The following is a 20,054-nucleotide window of genomic DNA, read 5'->3' as shown; positions in this document are numbered from 1 at the left end:
CAGAAGATCTGTTACTGTACAGGATTGTTTTAGAAATTATGGGTTTTTTGTTTTTCCGTATGAAGTTGAGACTTGTTCTTTCAAGTTCTGTAAAGAATTAGAAAAGATCATCTTTAGTGAGGTAACCCAGAAACAGAAAGACACACATGGTATATACTCACTCATAAGTGGTTATTAGACACATAACATAGGATTAAACATAATAAAATCTATAGTCCTAAAGAAGCTAAACAACAAGGAAGACCCTAGGAAAGATGCTAAATCCTCATTCAGAAGGGCAAATGCGATAGACAACAGAAGCTGGAGAAGATAGGGAATGGGACAGGAGCCTACCACAGAGGGCCTCTAAAAAACTCTACTGATCGAGGCATTGAAGCAGAGTGTGAGACTCATAGCCAAACTTTGGGCAGAGTGCATGGAATTTTATGAAAAAAGGGAGAGATAGAAAGACTGGAGGGAACAGGAGCTCCAAAAGGAGACAAACAAAACTGGCCCTGGGGGACCTGCAGAAACTGATACCCCAGCAAAGAACCATGCATGGAGAGGACCTAAAACACCTGCTCAGATGTAGCACATAGACTCAGTCTTCAAGTGGGTTTCCTAGTAAGGGGAACAGGGGCTGTCTCTGGCATGAATTTAGTGGCTGGCTCTTTGACACCTCCCCCTGGGGGGTGCGGCCTTGCCCAGCCACAGAGGAAGACAATGCAGCCAGACCTCATGATTCCTGATAGGCTAGGGTCATATAGTGGACTAGGGGAGGGGTAAAGGGGATAAAAGGGGGGAGGAAGAGGGCTATAGCCAGGATACAAAATTAATAAATTGTAATAAATAATAAATAAAAAATTCTTAAAGAAATCTATAATTGAAACAACCTTCCTCCATATCTAACAAAATCACTGCTATGCTCCCTTCTAGCGCTAGAGAAAAGCAACAGCCTCAGGCTTACTGGGCAAATGTTCTGCCACTGAAGTACACCCATGCCATTGTTGGTTTGAATGAGAAAGGTGACTGCCCCTCACCCCGTCCCCAGCCCCCACAGTGGGCTCATACTGTTTGGGAAGAATTAGGAGGTGTGGCCTTCTTAGAGGAGGTATGTCATTGGGAGAGGGTTTTGAGGTTTCAAAAGACTTGGCATTCTCTGTGTGCTGTCTGCCTCTTACTTGTGGATTGAGATGTGAGATTTCAGCTGTTGCTGCCACAGTGCTTTTGCTCTGCCATCATGGACTTTAACCCACTGAAACTATAAGCCCAACTACAAGCTTTGTTTTTTTTTATTTTTTAAATATTTTTATTATTATAATTTATTACAATTTATTCAGGGGGCTGTGTCCCCTTCCCTAGTCTCCTCCCAATCCCACCCTCACTCCCTCTTCCCCTAGTCCACTGATAGGTGAGGTTGTCCTCCCCTTCTATTTGATCCTAGCCTATCAGGTCTCTTCAGGACTGGTTGCATTGTCTTCCTCTATAGCCTGGTAAGGCTGCACACCCCAGGGGGAGGTTATCAGAGAGCCTGTCACTGAGTTCATGCCAGAGAAAGCCCCTGTTCCACTTATTAGGGAACCCACTTGGAGACTGAGTCTATGGAATTTTAGTTTTTTAATTTATAACAATTTATTCATTTTGTATCCCAGCTATAGCCCCCTCTCTAATCCCCTCGCAATCCCGACGTCCCTCCCTCTTCTCCCATTCCCCTCCCCCAGTCCGCTGATAGGGGTGGTCCTCTTCCCCTTCGATCTGCCTATCAGGTCTCAACAGGACTGGCTGCATTGTCTTCCCCTGTGACCTGGTAAGGCTGACCGTTCCCCCTCTGGGGGAAGTGATCAAAGAGCTAGCCACTAAGTTCATGTCAGAGACAACCCTGTTCCCTTTACTAGGAAACCCACTTGGAGACTGAGGGACCAAATAGAGCCATACTTATCACCCTGCACAAAACTGAAGTCCATGTGGATCAAAGATCTTAACATAAAACCAGACACACTAAACCTGAAGAGAAAAATGGGGAAGAGCCTTGAACTCATTGGCACAGGAGACGACTTCCTGAACAGAACACCAACAGCACAGGCTCTAAAAGCTCTCTTTCTTAAGTTACCTTTGTCATGGTGTTTTGATACAGCAATAGAAAAGTAGCTAAGACACCTGCCAAACATGAGAAAAGGAAAACTGTAGACACAGTTAAGGACTTATGCCAGTGGAGCCATTGGTGACCAGCCTAGACTGATAGAAGTAGAAAGCAGTATGAGTCTTGGCTGTCCCTTGGCAGGTAAACAGAGTGTTGTAGAAAACCCTTGAGTTATACATGTCTGTCTTTCAGAAATCATTCTAGACCTCTGGAGGGATTTAAATCTCTTTCACTTAGCTTGTGGTGTTCTGCTTAACATGTGAAAGATCACTGGGTTCTTCAGGAATAACTCTAGTGCCGTGCTAGTAACTACCCAGTTAAAAAGGTGCCATGGAAGGTGCTTGTGGCATGCCTTTAATCCCAACACTAGGGAGGCAGAGGCAGGCCGATCTCTGTAGCTCAGGCTGTCCTGGAACTCAATGATTTCCTCCTGCCTCAGTTTCCCCAAAACTGGGATTATAGGTATGAGCCACCTGCCCAGCTTCTTTTTAACTATTATTGCTTTTGGAGACAGAGTCTTGTGTATCCAGGCTGGCTTCAAATTGCTATATAGCTGAGGATGACCTTGAACTTATGACCCTTTTAACGTCCTGAGTCACAAGCATGTACCATTGTACATGATTTGTATGCTTCTGGTGAATTAAACCCTAGGCTTTGTGCATGCTAGGCAAGCACTCTACCAACTGAACCATACCTTAACCCACGTTTTTATTTTTATTTATTTTGAGGTAGTGTTTTGTTGAGTTAACCAGGCTTCCCTTAAACTATCCTCCTGTCTCAGCCTCCTAAGGAGCTGTGATTACAAATGCATAGCACCAGGCCCAGCTTCATTTTATGTTTTCATTGGGGGGAAAGATAAATAGAAAATATTGTTAATATCTCTGATGACAGAACCACTTCTGGAGATTAGAAAATAACAGTTTTATCAATGCCATTATAGTAATTATTTCATCAGTGGATACTGAGAGCTTTGAGTAAAAGCTCTTCAAGGCTCTAGTTATTCACAGGATCAGAAAGTATTGCTCTACAGATTGCTTATTAATTAATAGAAATAAATTTGTTTATAATAAAATCTGGCAGGTACTAATTATTCAAGTCATAAAGTTTGCTATCAGTAATAAAAGTGGACCCACCCTTTGCTTCCTGAGATGACTCCCTGGAGAGGAGGAGAGGAAGGAAGAGATTACCTCATAGCTCTCCTACCAACAATAAGGGAACATCCATCAGGAGTTGATCCAGTGAGTCCAGATAGAAAGGCGTTTTCAAAGTATCCACCTTAGACTCTTTGAAAAGGGCAGCATCAAGCAGCTTGGTGATTTGTAGTTGTCATCCCCTCACTGGAGGTGGGGTCGGAGTATCAGGAACATGAGGTTGTCTTCAGCTATTGCGGGTTTTGAGGCCAGCCTGGACTATTAACACCTTATCTTGAAAAACAAAAAATAGGGCTGGCAAGATGACTCAGCAGATAAAGGCACTTCCCACCAACCCCGACAACCTAATAAATTCAGGCCCTGGAGTCCACCTGGTGGGCAAGAGAGCTAACTCTGACAAGTTTTCCTCCACCCCAAATGCATCATGCATTGTTGATGTCGATTAAGATCAGAGAATTCCTTCCCTCTTAAGAAGTGAGAGGGAAGTAAAAATAAAAGAAGTGAGAGAAAACCTTGATTGTGATATGTGCTCAGTCAATGTTGACAAGTGTTGAACTAATTAAACTTTTCTTTCCTGAACAGCTTTCCTGTTGAGGTTAGTTAATGCATCCATTTAGTGCTCCGCTAAGGAAATTACTAGCTCGGCTCCCTCGGCTACCTGTGCAGCTCGCCCCATTACTTTTCCAGCGTGGTTCTTCAAGAGGGAGCCTCACAACTGATTTCTAAACCAGTTGTACTTGGTGTGATTATAAAGCAATGAGACTGATTGTCGTGTGTCGTTTGTGGGATCCGTCTCAGTTACTTTATAGCCATACCTGGTATCTTACACCACAGATCATGCCTGTTGATCAACATTGTAAACGCACAAACTTAAGACTTCTAAATGGAAATTTTAACTGGTTTAACAGTACTTTATGATTCTTTTTAACGTACTGAATAGAGGCAGGTGTTACTTTAATAATGCTAGCTTTAACTTTGCTGTTTTGTCTTTGTTTATTTTAGATATTTTAAGATATTTTAAGCAAAAATAAATACTGATAAACTACATAATAAAGTGACTAAAACAGTTTTGAATACAGTACTATACAAGTGTATATTCTATCGGGCTATATTTTTCTCAAAATTTTTCTTACTGACTTTCTGTTGTATCTCATCCTGAATGCCAAAGGTAATGTCATAAAAACAAATATCTTTAATATTTATTGAAGGAGCCTTCAAAAGGTCAAGTTTTGGGATAATTGGCTTGCTTGGTTTTAGGGGGCATTTTATATCTTGATTCACAAACCTTCTTTCTACTCAAATAAGCAGTTCTGATATTCTCTTTCCTAAAATAAAATGGGAAGCCTACCTTCCAGTCTTTTTCCAGGTTCTTTGGAAAAGATAGATTATAAAGTTTCATGTTGTCACGCTTAACTTTTCCTTAAGAAAGGACAGCTGCTGACAGCTACTTGTGGTAGAGAAGCTTCTCTGTCACCTTAAAGTGAAAAGCTGTTCCTTAATGGAGGACAAAAGGGATAGTGGGCCACGCTATCCTTAGGGGAGTAGCTGCTTGCTTTGACTTATTACTAATGCCTGGGAAATCATGTAAGAAAAAGATTTTGAAGAACAACTGAACCATCCTTTGTAATTAACTGACATCATTTGTGCCTATGGGCAATCCTCTGAACAGCTTCTAGAAGCTGCAGGCTTTGGGTACCATTCTGGGTGGTAGTTGGGAAAGTTAAAACTTGAGCCTTGCTCAGAGGATTTGGGTGTGCTGGACATGGTTAGACATGGTGGGAGACTAGGACAGAAGACTCAAGTTTGAGGCCAGGCTAGGCAGCATGAGATTCTGTCTCCAAATTGGGTAGGGAAAATCATTGCGTTTGAGATCCGGAAGGTCTCTGGAAGGATAGCTTTACTCTAGAGAGAAAACCAGTTAGTTTCAAATGTTATCAGTAAAAGGTGTTACGTTTTGGCACTTTGTTGTCACTCTGTAGCCAAGTGTCTTGAGATGTATGCTTCTTTCTGTTCCCTGTGCTAGTTCTATGCACAGTCTTTGCTCAGCAAAACATGTTAGAATTCTAGATTAGTGCAACAACTACCCATTTATACTATAAGTGACAGCACATTTCCGTTAGAACTTTACAAGATCTTTTGCTATGAAGGTTTTATATACTAGACCCACCCTGATTTAGTTGCAGGTGGCTGGCTTCACAACATTTCTAAATGCAGCCGTAAGGCAGTTCACGCATTGTTAACACTACAATTGTTTTATGAATTACCTGTTCGCCTGGAGTACTGCACATATCCCCACTCCTGTCGGTGTACACAGCTGCAGCCTCGTGTCAGTTGAACAGTGGAATCTACGAACCTTTCCCGTTAGAAAACTGTGGTAATTTCTCTAGAAAACAAATATGCATATTTTTTGATGTCTTTGAATTTTAGATGTCACTTGAGTCTATGTATTTGTTTTACATTTCAGGCACGGGAGATATTATTGCTGTCATGATAACAGAATTGAGGGGTAAGGATATTTTGAGTTATCTGGAGAAAAACATCTCTGTACAAATGACAATAGCTGTTGGAACTCGAATGCCGCCAAAGAACTTCAGCCGTGGCTCTCTAGTCTTCGTGTCAATATCCTTTATTGTTTTGATGATTATTTCTTCAGCATGGCTCATATTCTACTTCATTCAGAAGATCAGGTACACAAATGCTCGCGACAGGAACCAGGTGAGCTAACCAGTACTCTAACCAGCCATAATCCCTGAGGATCTTGTGATCATACAGCTTAAATACTTCTTCATGTAACGTGTTTAAAAACAAGATCAGCAACAACAACAACAACAAAATAAAAACGTGCCAGGTATGGTGGTACACGCCTGTAATCCCTGCCTTCAGGAGTTTGAAGCCACCTAGACCACACAGTGAGTTCCAGGCCAGTCTGAGCTTTACAGCTAGCTACATAGCTAGACTCCATCTCAGTTAAAAGAAAAACAGAAAATGTTTCACATAAACACAGTATAAGTATCATAAAGTCAGTAAATGAGTGTTTTTCAATATATTTCCTGACTTATGGGCTCGCTCACGTTCTCCAGAACCACTCAGAAGTGTCCCTGATGGCAAAGAAAACTCCAGATAGTTAGGTCAGAATGTGTGTTGCGTTTGGTTGTGCTGTGTCTTTACTGTTTCCTGACACTGACATCTCAGGAGAGCATAGGCCAAGTATTCTGTACTTGTCAGTGTAATGTGTCTCGTGGTTTCGTCCAGGTTGTCTGCATTTTGTCAGCATTAGGGTAGTAATAACCTTGTTCTGATGTGTTAGAAGCAGTAGAAATCCATTTCCCTAGTTGTGGCATGTTGCCTGAATGTAATAACTATCACAGCACAGGTCCACTGCTGTTACTGTGTCCACCGATGTCTTCAGAGCTGTCCTGATTGATTGTGCTCATGCGTATGAGGTGTGCTTCTGTTCAACCCCATTACATGCAGATTCATGTACTCACCACAGTCAAGCTGTAAGGAAAAGGTCTTCTGTTCTCTCATAGCTGGAGATTCTCCTTCCCCTAACCCTTCGCCACCACTCACCTGTTGCCCATCTGTGGTGGTGTCATTTCAAGAATGCTGTATAGACGGAGGCAGAGTACACTTCACCTGGAGAGCTAGGTTTCTTCTTCATTCTGCATACTTCCCTTGAAGTCCTTCCAAGCTTTGTACATCAGCAATTTTTTTTTTTAGTGAGTAGTATTCCATGGTATGGATGTACTATAATTTACTTAGCCATTCACCCATTAAAGGATAGCTGAATAGTTTTCAGTTTGGGGGAATAATAAATCAGCTATGAATGTTCATGTACAGGTTTTTGTCTGACCATGAGTTTTCATTTCCCTGGAATAAAAGTATAACTTCTGAACACAATATAAGTAAATGTGTAGTTTAGTATTTAAAAAAAAAGTGGTGCCCCTTTTTAAAGTGGCTTCACTATTTTACATTCCTACTTGACAGTGTGTGACAGGTCCAGTTCTTCCATGTCTTGGCAGGATTTGGTATAATGACATTTTTTTTTTGTGATTGTGATGTCCATTTCTCCAGTGGTCACCTATATTGAGCATCTTTGTGCATGTGTGCACATGTGTATGTGGGTGTGTCTGCACACATGGGCTTGTGATTGTTCAGTGTGAGCACATAAGCTAGAGGTCAGCTTTGAGTACACTGTGATGACAGATGTGTCCCACTGCACCCAGATTTGTTGCTGCAGAAATGCAGATTCAGGTCCTCATGCTTGTATAGCAGGCACCTGTGCTGACAGCTGTCTCCCTACCCTGAGCCTCTTTTCAAGTGTTTGAGTGAAATGTCCACCTAACTTATTTTAATTTTATCTGTTTGCCTGGATGAGTGTGTGTACCGTATGCAAACAGTGACCATGGAGGCCAAAGAGGGTATCAGATTCCCTAGGGCTAGAGTTACAGGCAGTTGTGAACCACCATATGGATAATAGGGACCAAAATCAGGTTCTCTGGAAGAGCAGCTAATGCTCTTAACCACTGAACCATCTCTCTAGTGCCTTACTATTGAGTGTTTAGACTCTTTATCTATTGTAGATATGATATTTGCCTTGTAAATGCTTTCTTCCCAGTTTGTCTATTCATCCACTTTAATAGTCTGGAAAACCAAATTGTTGGGGATTTTCTAATTTTGATAAAATTTAATTTGTGATTTTTTTTTCTTTTAAATTGTACTTTTGGTATCAATTTCACAAAGATTTTCTTCTTGTTTAAATGTTTAAAGTATTACGTTTTAGAGGCAGATCTATACTTCATTTGTCTGAAGCCATTTCTCTTCTACTGCAAGTATTTTGTGCTCTAAATTTCTCTCAGCACTTCTTCAGCTGTGCCTCATAGATTTTGACACAGCTTTCGTTCAGTTTTGTATTCTCCTGCCTCAGCCCCCTAAGTGCTGGGATGATAGCCATGCACCAGCACACTCAGCCTTGTGTATTTTTTCATTTGACACATCCTCTTTGACCTGTGTATGAAGAAGTACCTCGTTTCCAGCTGTTTAGAGAGCCCACTGTGGGATAGTGCTATTATGCCCAGTTTGCTTGTGTTATGATCAGAGAAATTCTGTTTTCACTTCTTTTCTAATTCTTAGACTTGCTTATGACCCAAGGTGTGGTCAGTGTGGGTGTTTGATGTATCAGAAGAACATGTATGTCCTGCCATTGGGGGCAAGTACTAGAGATGTCATATCAGAGCACTCAGCTTGCTTCTGTGAGCAGCTAGTGAGGAGATTATCTTCCCACTGAGTGTAAGCAGTACCTGAGTGGAAGGAAGAGTAAAATGTTCTCTTTGGCATTTGACTGAAATAGAGCAGACAGTGCTCTGGAGCTTTTCTGACATGAGTCTCTCCCTTTCTAGGTATTTTGGTTAGGATAATCAGGCTTCTCTTGACTGTGGTTGTTCCGGTAGGCAGTTCTGGGCTGAAGACTTCTGTAGCAGTATTGGAAATCTGTGGGGCTCTGGGGAGCCCAGAGAGCTCAGCACCCAGTGTCTATTCAAGGCTGAGGCCCTAGACAGCCCTTCCTCTTTTCCTGGAATGATAGTGTGTGCTAGCTTAGGGAAAAAAATATGAAGATTTGAGTTTATTATTATTAAATGCCATGTGAATAATAAATAACTTTATTATTAAATGCCATATGGGACACCAAAAGTAAGATAATCAGTTAATCATCAGTCCAGTGGTAATATTAGGCCTGAGTGGGGTGCATCCAGAGGCCTGAAAACGTCACAGTTGTCCTAGGATCCAAGATGATGATGATCGAGCTTTAATTAGCACTCTCCATGGAGCCTGCATGTGATGAAGGAGTAAGACACTCACCACCTGGCACAGGCCACAAAGGGCGCTTGTTTCCCAGCGTTTGTTGTGGCTCTTTTCAAAGCGTGCCTCTCCAGACGATGCTCTAGTGGAAAGTGATGTTCTGACCTTTTTTCCTCCTTCCGTTTTCCCTAAGGTTGAGAAATGCTTAATGAAAATTTTATGTGGCTTAAAAAGCTTAGCTTATTAAAGTTTAATGTGAAGGTGGCAGTAGCTCAACTTGTTGGAACCTTAGGCTATTTTTAAAAAGAAGCCTGAACAATTAGCAAAGAAAAAACTGAGTTGAAAAGAAAACCGAGATTTTTCTTCACAAAATGCTGTCTTGATGCTATTCTTTCTACAGAATATGCTGCTCAGGAGGGCCACACAGTCTAAGTACTTTCCAGCATGAGGTAGTAGTTATACTGTAGATCATTTTGCATGTGGTATGAAAATCAAATAGTTTGCCTTTGAGTTTACTGCTGAGTCTGTAGCGTGTCTTTCTGACAAAATGCCTTGATACTTATTGTTTTGAGACCAAGATGATATGCAAATTTAGACCTACTTTTTCATTGTGTGCACAACCCCTGCTCCATGCATGTGTAGGCCAGAGGACAGCTGTCAGTTGTTAGTTCTGTCCTCTGCCGTCGGCTCTAGGGATTGAACTCAAATCATGAGGCTTGCACAACAAGCACCTTGATCCACTAACTCACCAGCCCAACTTAGACCTTTGAATCATTCAGTGATAGCTGTTATACCTAATGGTCGATGTTTACTGATTTTATATTGAAAGGGTTTGTGAATATTTTTTTGAGAGATGTAAACTTTTCAAAACAATTCCATGATTAACACGGTATCTTTGTATTTAGTTACTATGCCAAAAATAAGTGATATAAAGTGAGGAGGAGAGAGATTTTTGGCTATCAGCTTCAGAGGTTTACCATGGTCCATGGTCACCAGGCTCTGTTAGGCCTTTCATCAGAGGAGGAACATGGGGAAGGGCATGGCAGGCGACAGTACTCATGTCATGGCAACCAGGAAGCAAAAAGGAGAGACAGAAAAGGGCATGAACAAGATACCCTTTAAGCCATGTGTGGCTATACATGCTTGAGGACAAAAGAAGCAGATTATCAAGGTTATCCTTGTCTACATAGTGAGTTTAAGACCAGCCTGAGCTATGTGAGATCTTGCCTCAAAAGAAGAGAAAAAAAATTAGCCTTCAACTCCTGGTGACCTCCTTCCTCCAGTGAGGCCCTGCCTTCTATAGTCTCACCATCTCTCAATAGTTTGTCAGATTCCATTCAGTCACTGGTCTACTTAAACCACTGAGTAAGTCAGAGGCCTTGATAACCTCATCCTCTGTAGAGATGCCATCACAGGCACCCGGAGGTGTGCAGTACTAATTTTCTAGGCATCTCTCAGTCCACTCAGGTTGTCAAGATTAAACAGCAGTCTTTAATCTTAAAGTGGCCAAATCTGATTCCTATAGCAGAAAAATAAGATTGTTATTTTTATATTAAAGGAAAAGCCTGGCGTGGTGGTGCACGCCTTTAATTCCAGCACTTGGGAGGAAGAGGCAGGTGGATCTCTGTGAGTTTGAGGCCAGTCTGGTCTATGAAGCAATACAGGACAGCTAGGGCTACACAGAGAAACCCTGTCTTGAAAGAGAAAGAAAAAAATTGTTACAAGCATAAGCCAGTTACAATTTTTTTTCCACAAATTAACAGCCTCCTAAAGTTTAAAATACCTTCTTAGGAATTTTTTTAAATGCATATAAATTATAAAATATTTAAACTTGCAAAGCTTCTTGCTTTAATATGTATATATGGTATTCTTGCTTTTGTCAATGCCTCTTGGTTACTGAAATAACCTTTTATTGCCCAGTTTTACTTTAGTATCAAATCATTTGCATGCCTGATATAGAAATAAACTGAATTAAGCCAGGCATGGTAGTGCACACCTTTAATTCCAGCACTTGAAAGGCAGAGGCATTTGGATCTTTGAATCCAAGGCCAACCTGATCTAGAAAGCAAGTTCCAGGACAGATAGAGCTACACAGGAAAACCGTGTCTTCAAAAACAAAACACAAAAAAAGAAACAAAAATTTTACACATTGAAATTCCCTGCCTTGGGAAAGCTAATGCTTTGCACTTACACAGTTAATCTTTGAAAATTACCACTTTCTAAAGTGGGGTGGATAGAAATAATACATATATTGCAATTTTTTTTCTCCAGTGAAAGAGTCCATGGTCAGAAAGACAGACTTATTTTAGCATTTTAAAAAACTGTGAAAGTATAAACTTGAGCTGAGCAGTTAGTATTTTATTGTTTGTTTTAGATACTACAAATATCAGATACCTTGTTTTTCTAATGATCAGTTTATGTAAATAAATAGGACTTTCCATAGAGACTTTTATATCTTTTAAATGCTATGCAAGAGCTTACAATTCCTTTTTTTTTTTTTTTCCTGCTTTTAAGATCAGGGTGCTTTGAAGACATTCACTGTAAATCCTTATGATTTAGCAAAGTGCTTGCCTGGTGTACCATACTGAGTCAGTGCAAATAGAACGTAAGCATGTGTTCTTCCAAGAAGGCAGACAGGTGTAATGCAGGCAGGCCCTGTGTGGTAGAATTCCTGTTTGGAGGCAGTGAGATTGCTCTTGGTGAGTCATAGACACTTCACAGAGGAGATAGTGACATTTGAGCTGAATTTCATTTCAGAGAACAAATAAGACATAAGGCTTCATCAGACAGAAGGGAAGTGGGTCATTTTCCAAATTGGAAAAGCAGAGTTGGATAGCACAACATTAGGAGGGAGGAAAGGAAAGCAAGGCCTGTGAACTACTGTTAGATGGATAAACAGACTAGAGTGGAGCTGAACCACAGGCTGGGGAATTTGGATTTATTCTCTAAGGAATGAGAGATCAACCAAGGTTTTCTAAAGGCACAGTAATACTAAACTTTTTCCAGCCAGGGATGATGGAGACAGAGGCAGGAAGATCAGGAGGTCAAGTCCAACCTGATCTATGAGACCTTGTCTCAAAGAAAGAAAGAAGAAAAATTAAACCTTTCTCCTGATAAGAGAGACTTAAAGGAAAAATGAAGACAAAGGCAGAATATGAATAAAGGAGATATGTGGAGGTGGGGAGCAGTCAGGGTATGGGGTGGCTTGTTTCTGAACAAAACCAGACACTTTGAGAAAAAAAGTGTTAGTGATGGAATTGTGAATGAACAGAAAGGATAGTCTGAATCAAGAGGAAATTAGATTCAGAGCCCCTGGATTTCACTACGTTTAAAGTAAAGGCAAGACCCTACTATGTGCTGATATAGACCTAATTATATAACTGTGAGAAAGTTTTGATGACTGGAAGCCTTGATACTTCATCCGAATGGCCCATCCTCAAAACAGCAATTCTGGATAAATTTTTTATCAGGTTGCATAGTGTGAGTTGTTTCAGACTGGTCAGTGGGTAGCTGCTTGCCACCAAGCCTGACAGCCTTAGTTCCTAGAACTCCCACAGTTAAGAAGAGAGCTCATCTCCACAAGTAGTCCTCTGACCCCCACATGTGTGCCATAGGGAATGAGCATGTGTATGTGTATACACGCATAATAAATAAATAAATATCTTAACAAGCTAAATAATGAGTTGTTTAAAATCGCTGTCTGCCAGTTTAAGTTATTTTTGATACTTTGCATTCAAGTACAGAATAGTGTTAAAAAGCTATATTCTTGACCGCTTTAGCCAGTTGCAATAAAAGAGACTGGCCTCTGACAATCAAAGACCTTAAGATTTTATAATATAGCCGGGCACAGTGGCACACACCTGTAATCCCAGCGACTCTGGGAGCAGAGGCAGGTGGATCTCTGTGAGTTCAAGGCCAGCCTGCTCTACAAAATTAGTCCAGGGCAGCAAAGCCCTGTCTCAGAGAAACCCTGTCTCAAAGGGGGTGGGGGGGAAGATTTTATAATATAAGAAGACTTCCAAGCATTTTATAATGAAAAAATGCACATTGTGGTGCATTTGCATTCCCCACCCCACATGCATCATACTTTCACATACATACAATACTTAATTTTTTTTTTTAATTAACTAATCTTCACTAGAATCTGAGGAGGCAGCTGCGTGCAGTGTTTGCTATACAAGTTTGAGGTCCTGAGTTCAGATCCCCAGTACCATGAAAAAAAAAAAAAAAACAAGCACAGCAGCATGAACCTGTAATCCCAGCACTAGAGGATGGTGACAGGAAGATCCCTGGAACTTGCTGGCTAGCCAGTATAGTAAATCAGTAAGCTCCAGGTTCAGTGAGAAATCCTGCCTAATAAAGAAGGTAGGAGGGGCTGGAGAAGTAGATCAGTTAAAGAGTTTCTGCCAAGCAAGCAAGAGGACTGGAGCTTGTATCCTAGCACCCACATGAAAGCCAGGTGTAGGCTCCTGTATCCTGGTAATCCAAACAAGGGTCAGAGACAGGCAGATACAGGATGCCCAGTGGCCAGCTAGCCCAACCAAAATGGTGAGGCCCAGGTTCAGTGAGAGACCTTGTCTCAAGATGGGGAGCTAGAGGAAAGATGCCTAATGTCATCCTCTAGGCAACATACATGCACAGACACATCTGTACATGTGTATACACCGCACATGAATTATATAAATGATAAATAAGTAAAATGAATAGAGTGCTTTAAAATACATATAATCTTTAAAATGATACTCAGCCTCCATAGGTGAGATATATAAGACCATATTAGAATAGCATTTATTTATTTATTTATTTATTTATTCATTCATTTCCTTCTTTCTTTCTTTCTTCCCTCCCTCCCTCCCTCCCTCCCTCTTTCCCTTCCTCTTTCCCTTCCTTTCTTTCCCTTTCTCTTTCTTGGAGTTGAAGACAGGGTTTCTCTGTGCAGCCCTGGCTGTAGACCACGCTAGCCTGGAACTCAGAGATCTGCCTGCCTCTGCCTCTTGAGTGCTGGGACTAAAGGCATGTGCCACAACCACCTGGCGAAATAGCATTTCTTATTGCTTCATTTGCCAAAGACAGCTAAAATCTGAGGACATGCTTTCTTGGGAAGGCTGTAGAGAAAACAGGTAATTCCTGTAGGTCTTCTTGTGAGGAAGCAATGTATAAAACCTAAGTGATTATCCTTTGTCTTAACCTCAGATCAGACTAGTAGTCTAGCCTGATAATAAATTTACAAAAGATAAAAATCGTAGCTGTGCCAAGTAGTGGTGGTGCACGCCTTTAATCCCAGCACTTGGGTGGGAGAGGCAGGTGGATCTCTGAATTTGAGGCCAACTTGGTCTATGGAGTGAGCTCCAGGACAGCCAGGGATACACAGGAACCCTGTCTCAAAAACACAAACAAACAAACAAATACCAGTCTGTTCATTCTAGTGTTGCTTATGATAACAAGACTTAAAATGATCACATGTCCACCAGTAGAGATCTGGTTGTTAAAGTAGTACTCTACATAGCCAGTCCTGAGTTATTTAGAGTCATCCGTAGCTGTAAACATGAAGGTAGCACTGGTGGATGCTATGTGCTTCTATGGAGTGATCTCTTGGGTGTATTAAGGGAAACGCAAGCCACAGAGATTTGACATACGCACTTGTAGGTAGAGAAGGGCTATGAAAATGCATTCATATATATGGACATATATAACATATCTACATGTATACATACTTAGCATGAATATGTTTATCTTTAAAATGAAGCAATGTAAGGATAAAAGATTAATTATTATTTGGGCAGGAAAAGAAACAGGATGGAAGAAGCTGGAAGTTAAACTTCCTATACTCCATTTCATGGTTTTGAGTTTGGAGTCAAATGTTTTGCATCATGTTTTAATTGCCAGAATAAATGGATGGTGGTGGGATAGCATATATTTGTAGTTCAGCCTCTCAGGAGGCTAAGGCAGGAGTATTGCTTTACGCCCAGAAGTCTGAGGCCAGGTCAGCCTGGGAAACATAAATGCATAAGTAAACAAATAACTCTATTTAGATGGTGGCACGAGCACAGAGAGAAATTATTTCAGAGAATCTGTATTAATGTAATATTTTTATGTATTTTTTGGGAATTGCATGCAATTTGTTCTAACCGTGTTACCCCTAATTCTGCCCAGACCCACCCACCCACTTGCAACATCATGTCCTCTTTAAATAAACCTGTAATCTAGTCTGTGTTTGATGTAGAACCATCCAGTAAAGCATGGTTGACCTACCTGGGACCACAGTCTTATGAAAACTGACTCTCCTTCCCCCAGAAGCCATCAGCTTGTCAGTACCTCCTCAGCCAGGAATTGGGCTCATGAACCCTTTCCCTCTCCATGCTAGAATATTGGCTGCTATGATCTTGTACTAACAACCAGAACTGCTGTGAATTCATGAGCATGAGTCCTGTCATGTCCAGGAGACACTATTTCACTTCAAGGAACTTTTAAGATTGGTTTAATTTTATTTTATGTGTGGGAATGTTTGTATATATGCCTATGTGAATGTATTTGCACCACGTGCATGCTTGGTGCCCTTGGAAGTCTGAAGAGGGCAAGGGTTGGATACCCTGGAACCAGGGTTAGTGGTGACTATGAACCACTGTGTGAGTGCTGGGAACTGAACATGGGTTTTTTGCAAGAGTGACAAGTATTCATAACTGCTGAGCTAGCTGTCTCTCTAGCTCCAAATGAACTTTTTTGAGTAGTACATTTCTTTAGACGTATAATCTAAGGATTTATATTAAAGTCTAAATTTCATTCAGTAGTCTAATTGTTAGCAGTAGTACGATAAAAACAAAATTAAAATTAATGAAATTTAAAATCAGAATTGAAAGTTTGGCAGTTACACACCTTTAATCCCAGCACTTGGGAGACAAAAGCAGGGGTATCTCTGAGTTCAAGGCTAGCCTGGTCTAAGAACAAGTTCCAAGACAGCCAGGCTACACAGAGAAACCCTATCTCAAAAAAAAAAAAAAAATCAGAATTTTCAGGGTTCAGGAAATGGCTCAGAAGAAAAGTATTTGCTATACATGCATGAGGACCTAAGTTAGGATCCAAAGCAATTACATGAAATTTCTGTTACCTCAGCATTGAGAAGCAAAGACAGGCAGATCCCCAGAGCTAAATGGCTAGCCATTCTAGACAATCCGTGAGCTCCAAGTTCAGTAAGACCCTGTTCCCAAAACCTAAGGTGGAGGTGGAGAATGAAAGAGGAAGACTCCCAGCACACACTCACAGACACAACCAACCTCTGACCAGGCACATATAGACATACAGAGACAGAACAAAACCTGTGGGATGTTTAGGGTAAGAGAAAAAAAAAAAAAAAAAACTTAAAGAAACTGAGTAATAGTGGTGTGGATTCCAGTCAGAACAATCAGAAATCTTTGGGAAGTGCCCTTTTCAAAGTATAAGATGACCCTTGTGTCATGAAAGAAGGCAGCTGTTTGTAGATATTTGCGTTGGTTAAAAATGTCTAGATGTCTTTTTTTTTTTTTTTCTGTCTTTTGTCTTGCAGCGCTGAGAGTATTATCAGGCCTTGTATGTGCTAGCCAATCTGTGTGTCAACTTCAAGCATCTATCTGTATTCTAGATGAGGATGCTAGGGAACACAAAGATTAAAAATGGCCAGCACACTAGGTTTATGCTGTGCTGGGATACTCAGGGCTTCATGCGTGCTCAACAAGATAGCCCAGTGGCTAAAGTTGTTGACCACTCAACCTGACAGCCTGAGTTTCATCACCAGAACCCACATAGTAGAAGGAGAAAACTGGTTCCCACAATTTGTACTCTGATCTTTGCACACATGTGATATGTGCAATAAATTAATTAAAATAAAAGTTTAATGGACCAAATGAAAAATATCAGGAAGAAACAGACAGCCAGATTTAAAACATAGAGTGTTCTGTAAAACGAATAACCCAGTTTGCCTTTTTAAAATAATAGATTAAGCCAGGTGTAGAAGCACATTCCTGTAATCTTAGAACTCATGAGGTAGAGGCAGAAGCATGCAAGGCTTGGATGATACTGTCTGTCTGGCTCATCTTCTCTCTCTCTCTCTCTCTCTCTCTCTCTCTCTCTCCATCTCTCATCTCTCATCTCTCTCTTTTCCTTTCACACACACACACACTCAGAGTGATAGTTAAATTAAAATATGTGATACAGACATTCACTTTGGGTCAAGATGGGGTAGTGGGCCTGGTTTGGCCTTCCTACCTGAAATGATTTGAAGAAAAATTAAACAGAAAATGTAAAACAATTTCAAGAACACTAGATACCAAGCAACAAAGGTTAGAGGTCCCTGAGAAGTGGGAAGCAGGACTAACTTATCCCTTTTTCTTTCTAAAACTGCTCTCCCTATATGATATTACATTGTGATCAGGCTATATTCTCTACACTGACCAAGCTCTCAGTCCCATTATCACCTAACCCTGCTTCACACCTAACCCATCAGTTCTCTTAGACGTACCTCCACAATAAATCCTAACTATACATTCTGAAAAGGAAATGATGAAAGTCTTCTGAGTGCTAACAAGATAGTTCAGCATAAATGCCTCTTGACCTGAGTTGAACTGATAAATGTAGGAGAGAGCTAGAAGATTTGTCCTCTCATTTCCACATGCCTGCCATAGCAAGTGCATACATACAATAAAGAAATGATATATCTCTCGCTCTCTCAGCATTTGTAGTGAGTTCCACACCAGCCAGTCTTACATAACAGCCTTTTCTAAAAAGATAAGTAAATAAACAGGTTTTAAAGAGGTGAAGGAAAAGCAAACAAAAAGGAAAGGCTGTTCCAGTCACAGTAACATCAAAAGAGTAAAGTGTTGACATCTGTGGTGATAAACCCAACCAGGGAGGTGTTAAGACTGGCAGCCTAAAAAGTACAAAATGTGGCTGGCAGGAATTAAGGCACAAATGTAAGCTGAGTGTTCCTTATCTGAAATTTATGGCCAGAACTGTTTCAGGTATCAAAAATGGGGATTTTGAAATACTTGTTTAGACCTTACTTTATGGACAACGCTAGTCTAAAAATCTGACACTTAAAATGAGGCAAAATCTGAAACTTTTGAGCACATGATTTCAGAATCCTTTCAGTTTCAGAGTTTTCAATTAGTGGTACTCCAAGTATTAAAGAAAAGGCATTCATAGTGCCAAAGATTCTTAGTAGCTAAAACATCATCACTACCCAAAGTGACCTTCACATTTAAAGCAATCCCTATCAAAATCCCAAATGTTAGTTCCTACTGATATAACAAGGAAAACCTACCATAATATTCATACAGAATGTTGGGAGATCCCCATATATCTAAAACAGTAATTTAAGAAAGGATTGAAGACCTTCCACTTCCTGCTTTGAAGCTTACTGCAGAATTGAGTCAATGTGATCTTGGTATAAAATATAAAAAGTATATTGCTATGGTGCTGTCATGATACATACAGTAATATGAAACTGGACATTTGACTGAATGTCGTGCAGCATGAGCACTAAGATTGGTCAGTCCTCAGTAATGGTGCTGGAGAAGTTGGATTCTTAAATTGTACATGAAAATTAACTTAAAATAAACCAAAGCATAAACATACAAATCCTTAAAAGTTTTAATACAAGGAGAGCAGGCTTTGGATTTGACATTGATTTCTTGGAAATGGCAAAAAAGTAAAATCGATAAATCTAAATTATCTCAAAATCAAAGATTCTTGAACACCAAAGGATACAACCAGCAGATTAGAAAGACAACCGTGAAATGTAACTTGTAGTTTTTATAAAGGATTAAAACACAGACTATATATAAAGAACTCCTACATTCCATAAACAAAAACAAAAACAATTTTTTTAAAAAAGCAAAAGACATGAAAACAAACTTCTCCAAAGAGAATATGCAAATGGCCAATAGGCAGACAAAAGGATACTCAGCCATCATTAATTAGGAAAATACAAATGAAAAAATCATGCAGAAAACTCTTATCACAACTATTAGGCTGCTTAAGGGTGTGAGTGTGCCTAGGCATATATCCAAAATATGTTCAAGTACACAACAAGGTTGTTTGCTTAACTACGTTCATAGCAGCTTTATTCATAATAGCCAGAATCTGGAAACAACCCAGATGTCCCTCAATTAAGGAATGGATACAGAAATTGTGGTACATTTACACAATGGAATACTACTCAGCAATTAAAAACAAGGAAATCATGAAATTTGCAGGCAAATGGTGGGAACTAGAAAAGATCGTCCTGAGTGAGGTATCCAGAAGCAGAAAGACACATATGTATATACTCACTTATAAGTGGATATTAGATATACAATATAGGATAATCATGCTAAAATCTGTACACCTAAAGAAGCTAAGCAAGAAGGAGGACCCTGGGTAAGATTGCTCAATCCTCATTTTGAAAGGCAAACGGGATAGACATAGGAAGATGGAGAAAACAGGGAACAGGACAGGAGCCTACCACAAAGGCTCTGAAAGACTCTACCCAGCAGGGTTATAAATAGAGGCTGAGACTCATAGCCAAACTTTGGGCAGAGTATAGGGAATCTTATGAAAGAAGAGGGAGATAGAAAGACCTGGAGGGGCAGGAGCTCTACAAGGAGAGCAACAGAACCAAAAAAAATCTGAGCTCAGGGGTCTTTTCTAAGACTGATACTTTAAACAAGGACCATGCATGGGTCTCTTCTGAAGACTGATATTCCAGCCAAGGACTATTCATTGAGATAACCTAGAACCCCTGCACAGATGTAGCCCATGGCAGCTCAGTCCAAGTAGGTACCCTAGTAAGGGGAACATGGGCTGTCTCTGACATGAACTCATGGGCTGGCTCTTTGATCACCTCCCCCTGAGTGGAGGGAGGGGTGATAGGGGAGGCAGCCTTACCAGGCCACAGAGGAAGACAATGCAGCCAGTCCTGAGACCCGATAGGCTAGGATCAGATGGAAGGGGAGGAGGACCTCCCCTATCAGTGG

At 40.6% G+C, this 20,054-nt stretch overlaps 1 protein-coding gene across 3 annotated transcripts in view; it reads left to right on the top strand.

Annotated features, from left to right (window-relative positions):
* The window catches only part of Rnf130 (ring finger protein 130), a 104,599-nt gene that overhangs the window by 40,748 nt on the left and 43,797 nt on the right, over window positions 1-20,054 (top strand). For all 3 annotated transcript variants that reach the window (XM_021651738.2, XM_021651739.2, XM_021651737.2), the window contains exon 3: window positions 5,735-5,985. In XM_021651738.2, the coding sequence (XP_021507413.1) occupies window positions 5,735-5,985 (251 nt within the window). The remainder of the gene's footprint in view (window positions 1-5,734; window positions 5,986-20,054) is intronic.

This window comes from Meriones unguiculatus, chromosome 11 (assembly GCF_030254825.1).
Source record: "Meriones unguiculatus strain TT.TT164.6M chromosome 11, Bangor_MerUng_6.1, whole genome shotgun sequence".
NCBI lineage: Eukaryota > Metazoa > Chordata > Mammalia > Rodentia > Muridae > Meriones > Meriones unguiculatus.
This window is presented reverse-complemented; position numbering and strand designations above follow the sequence as displayed.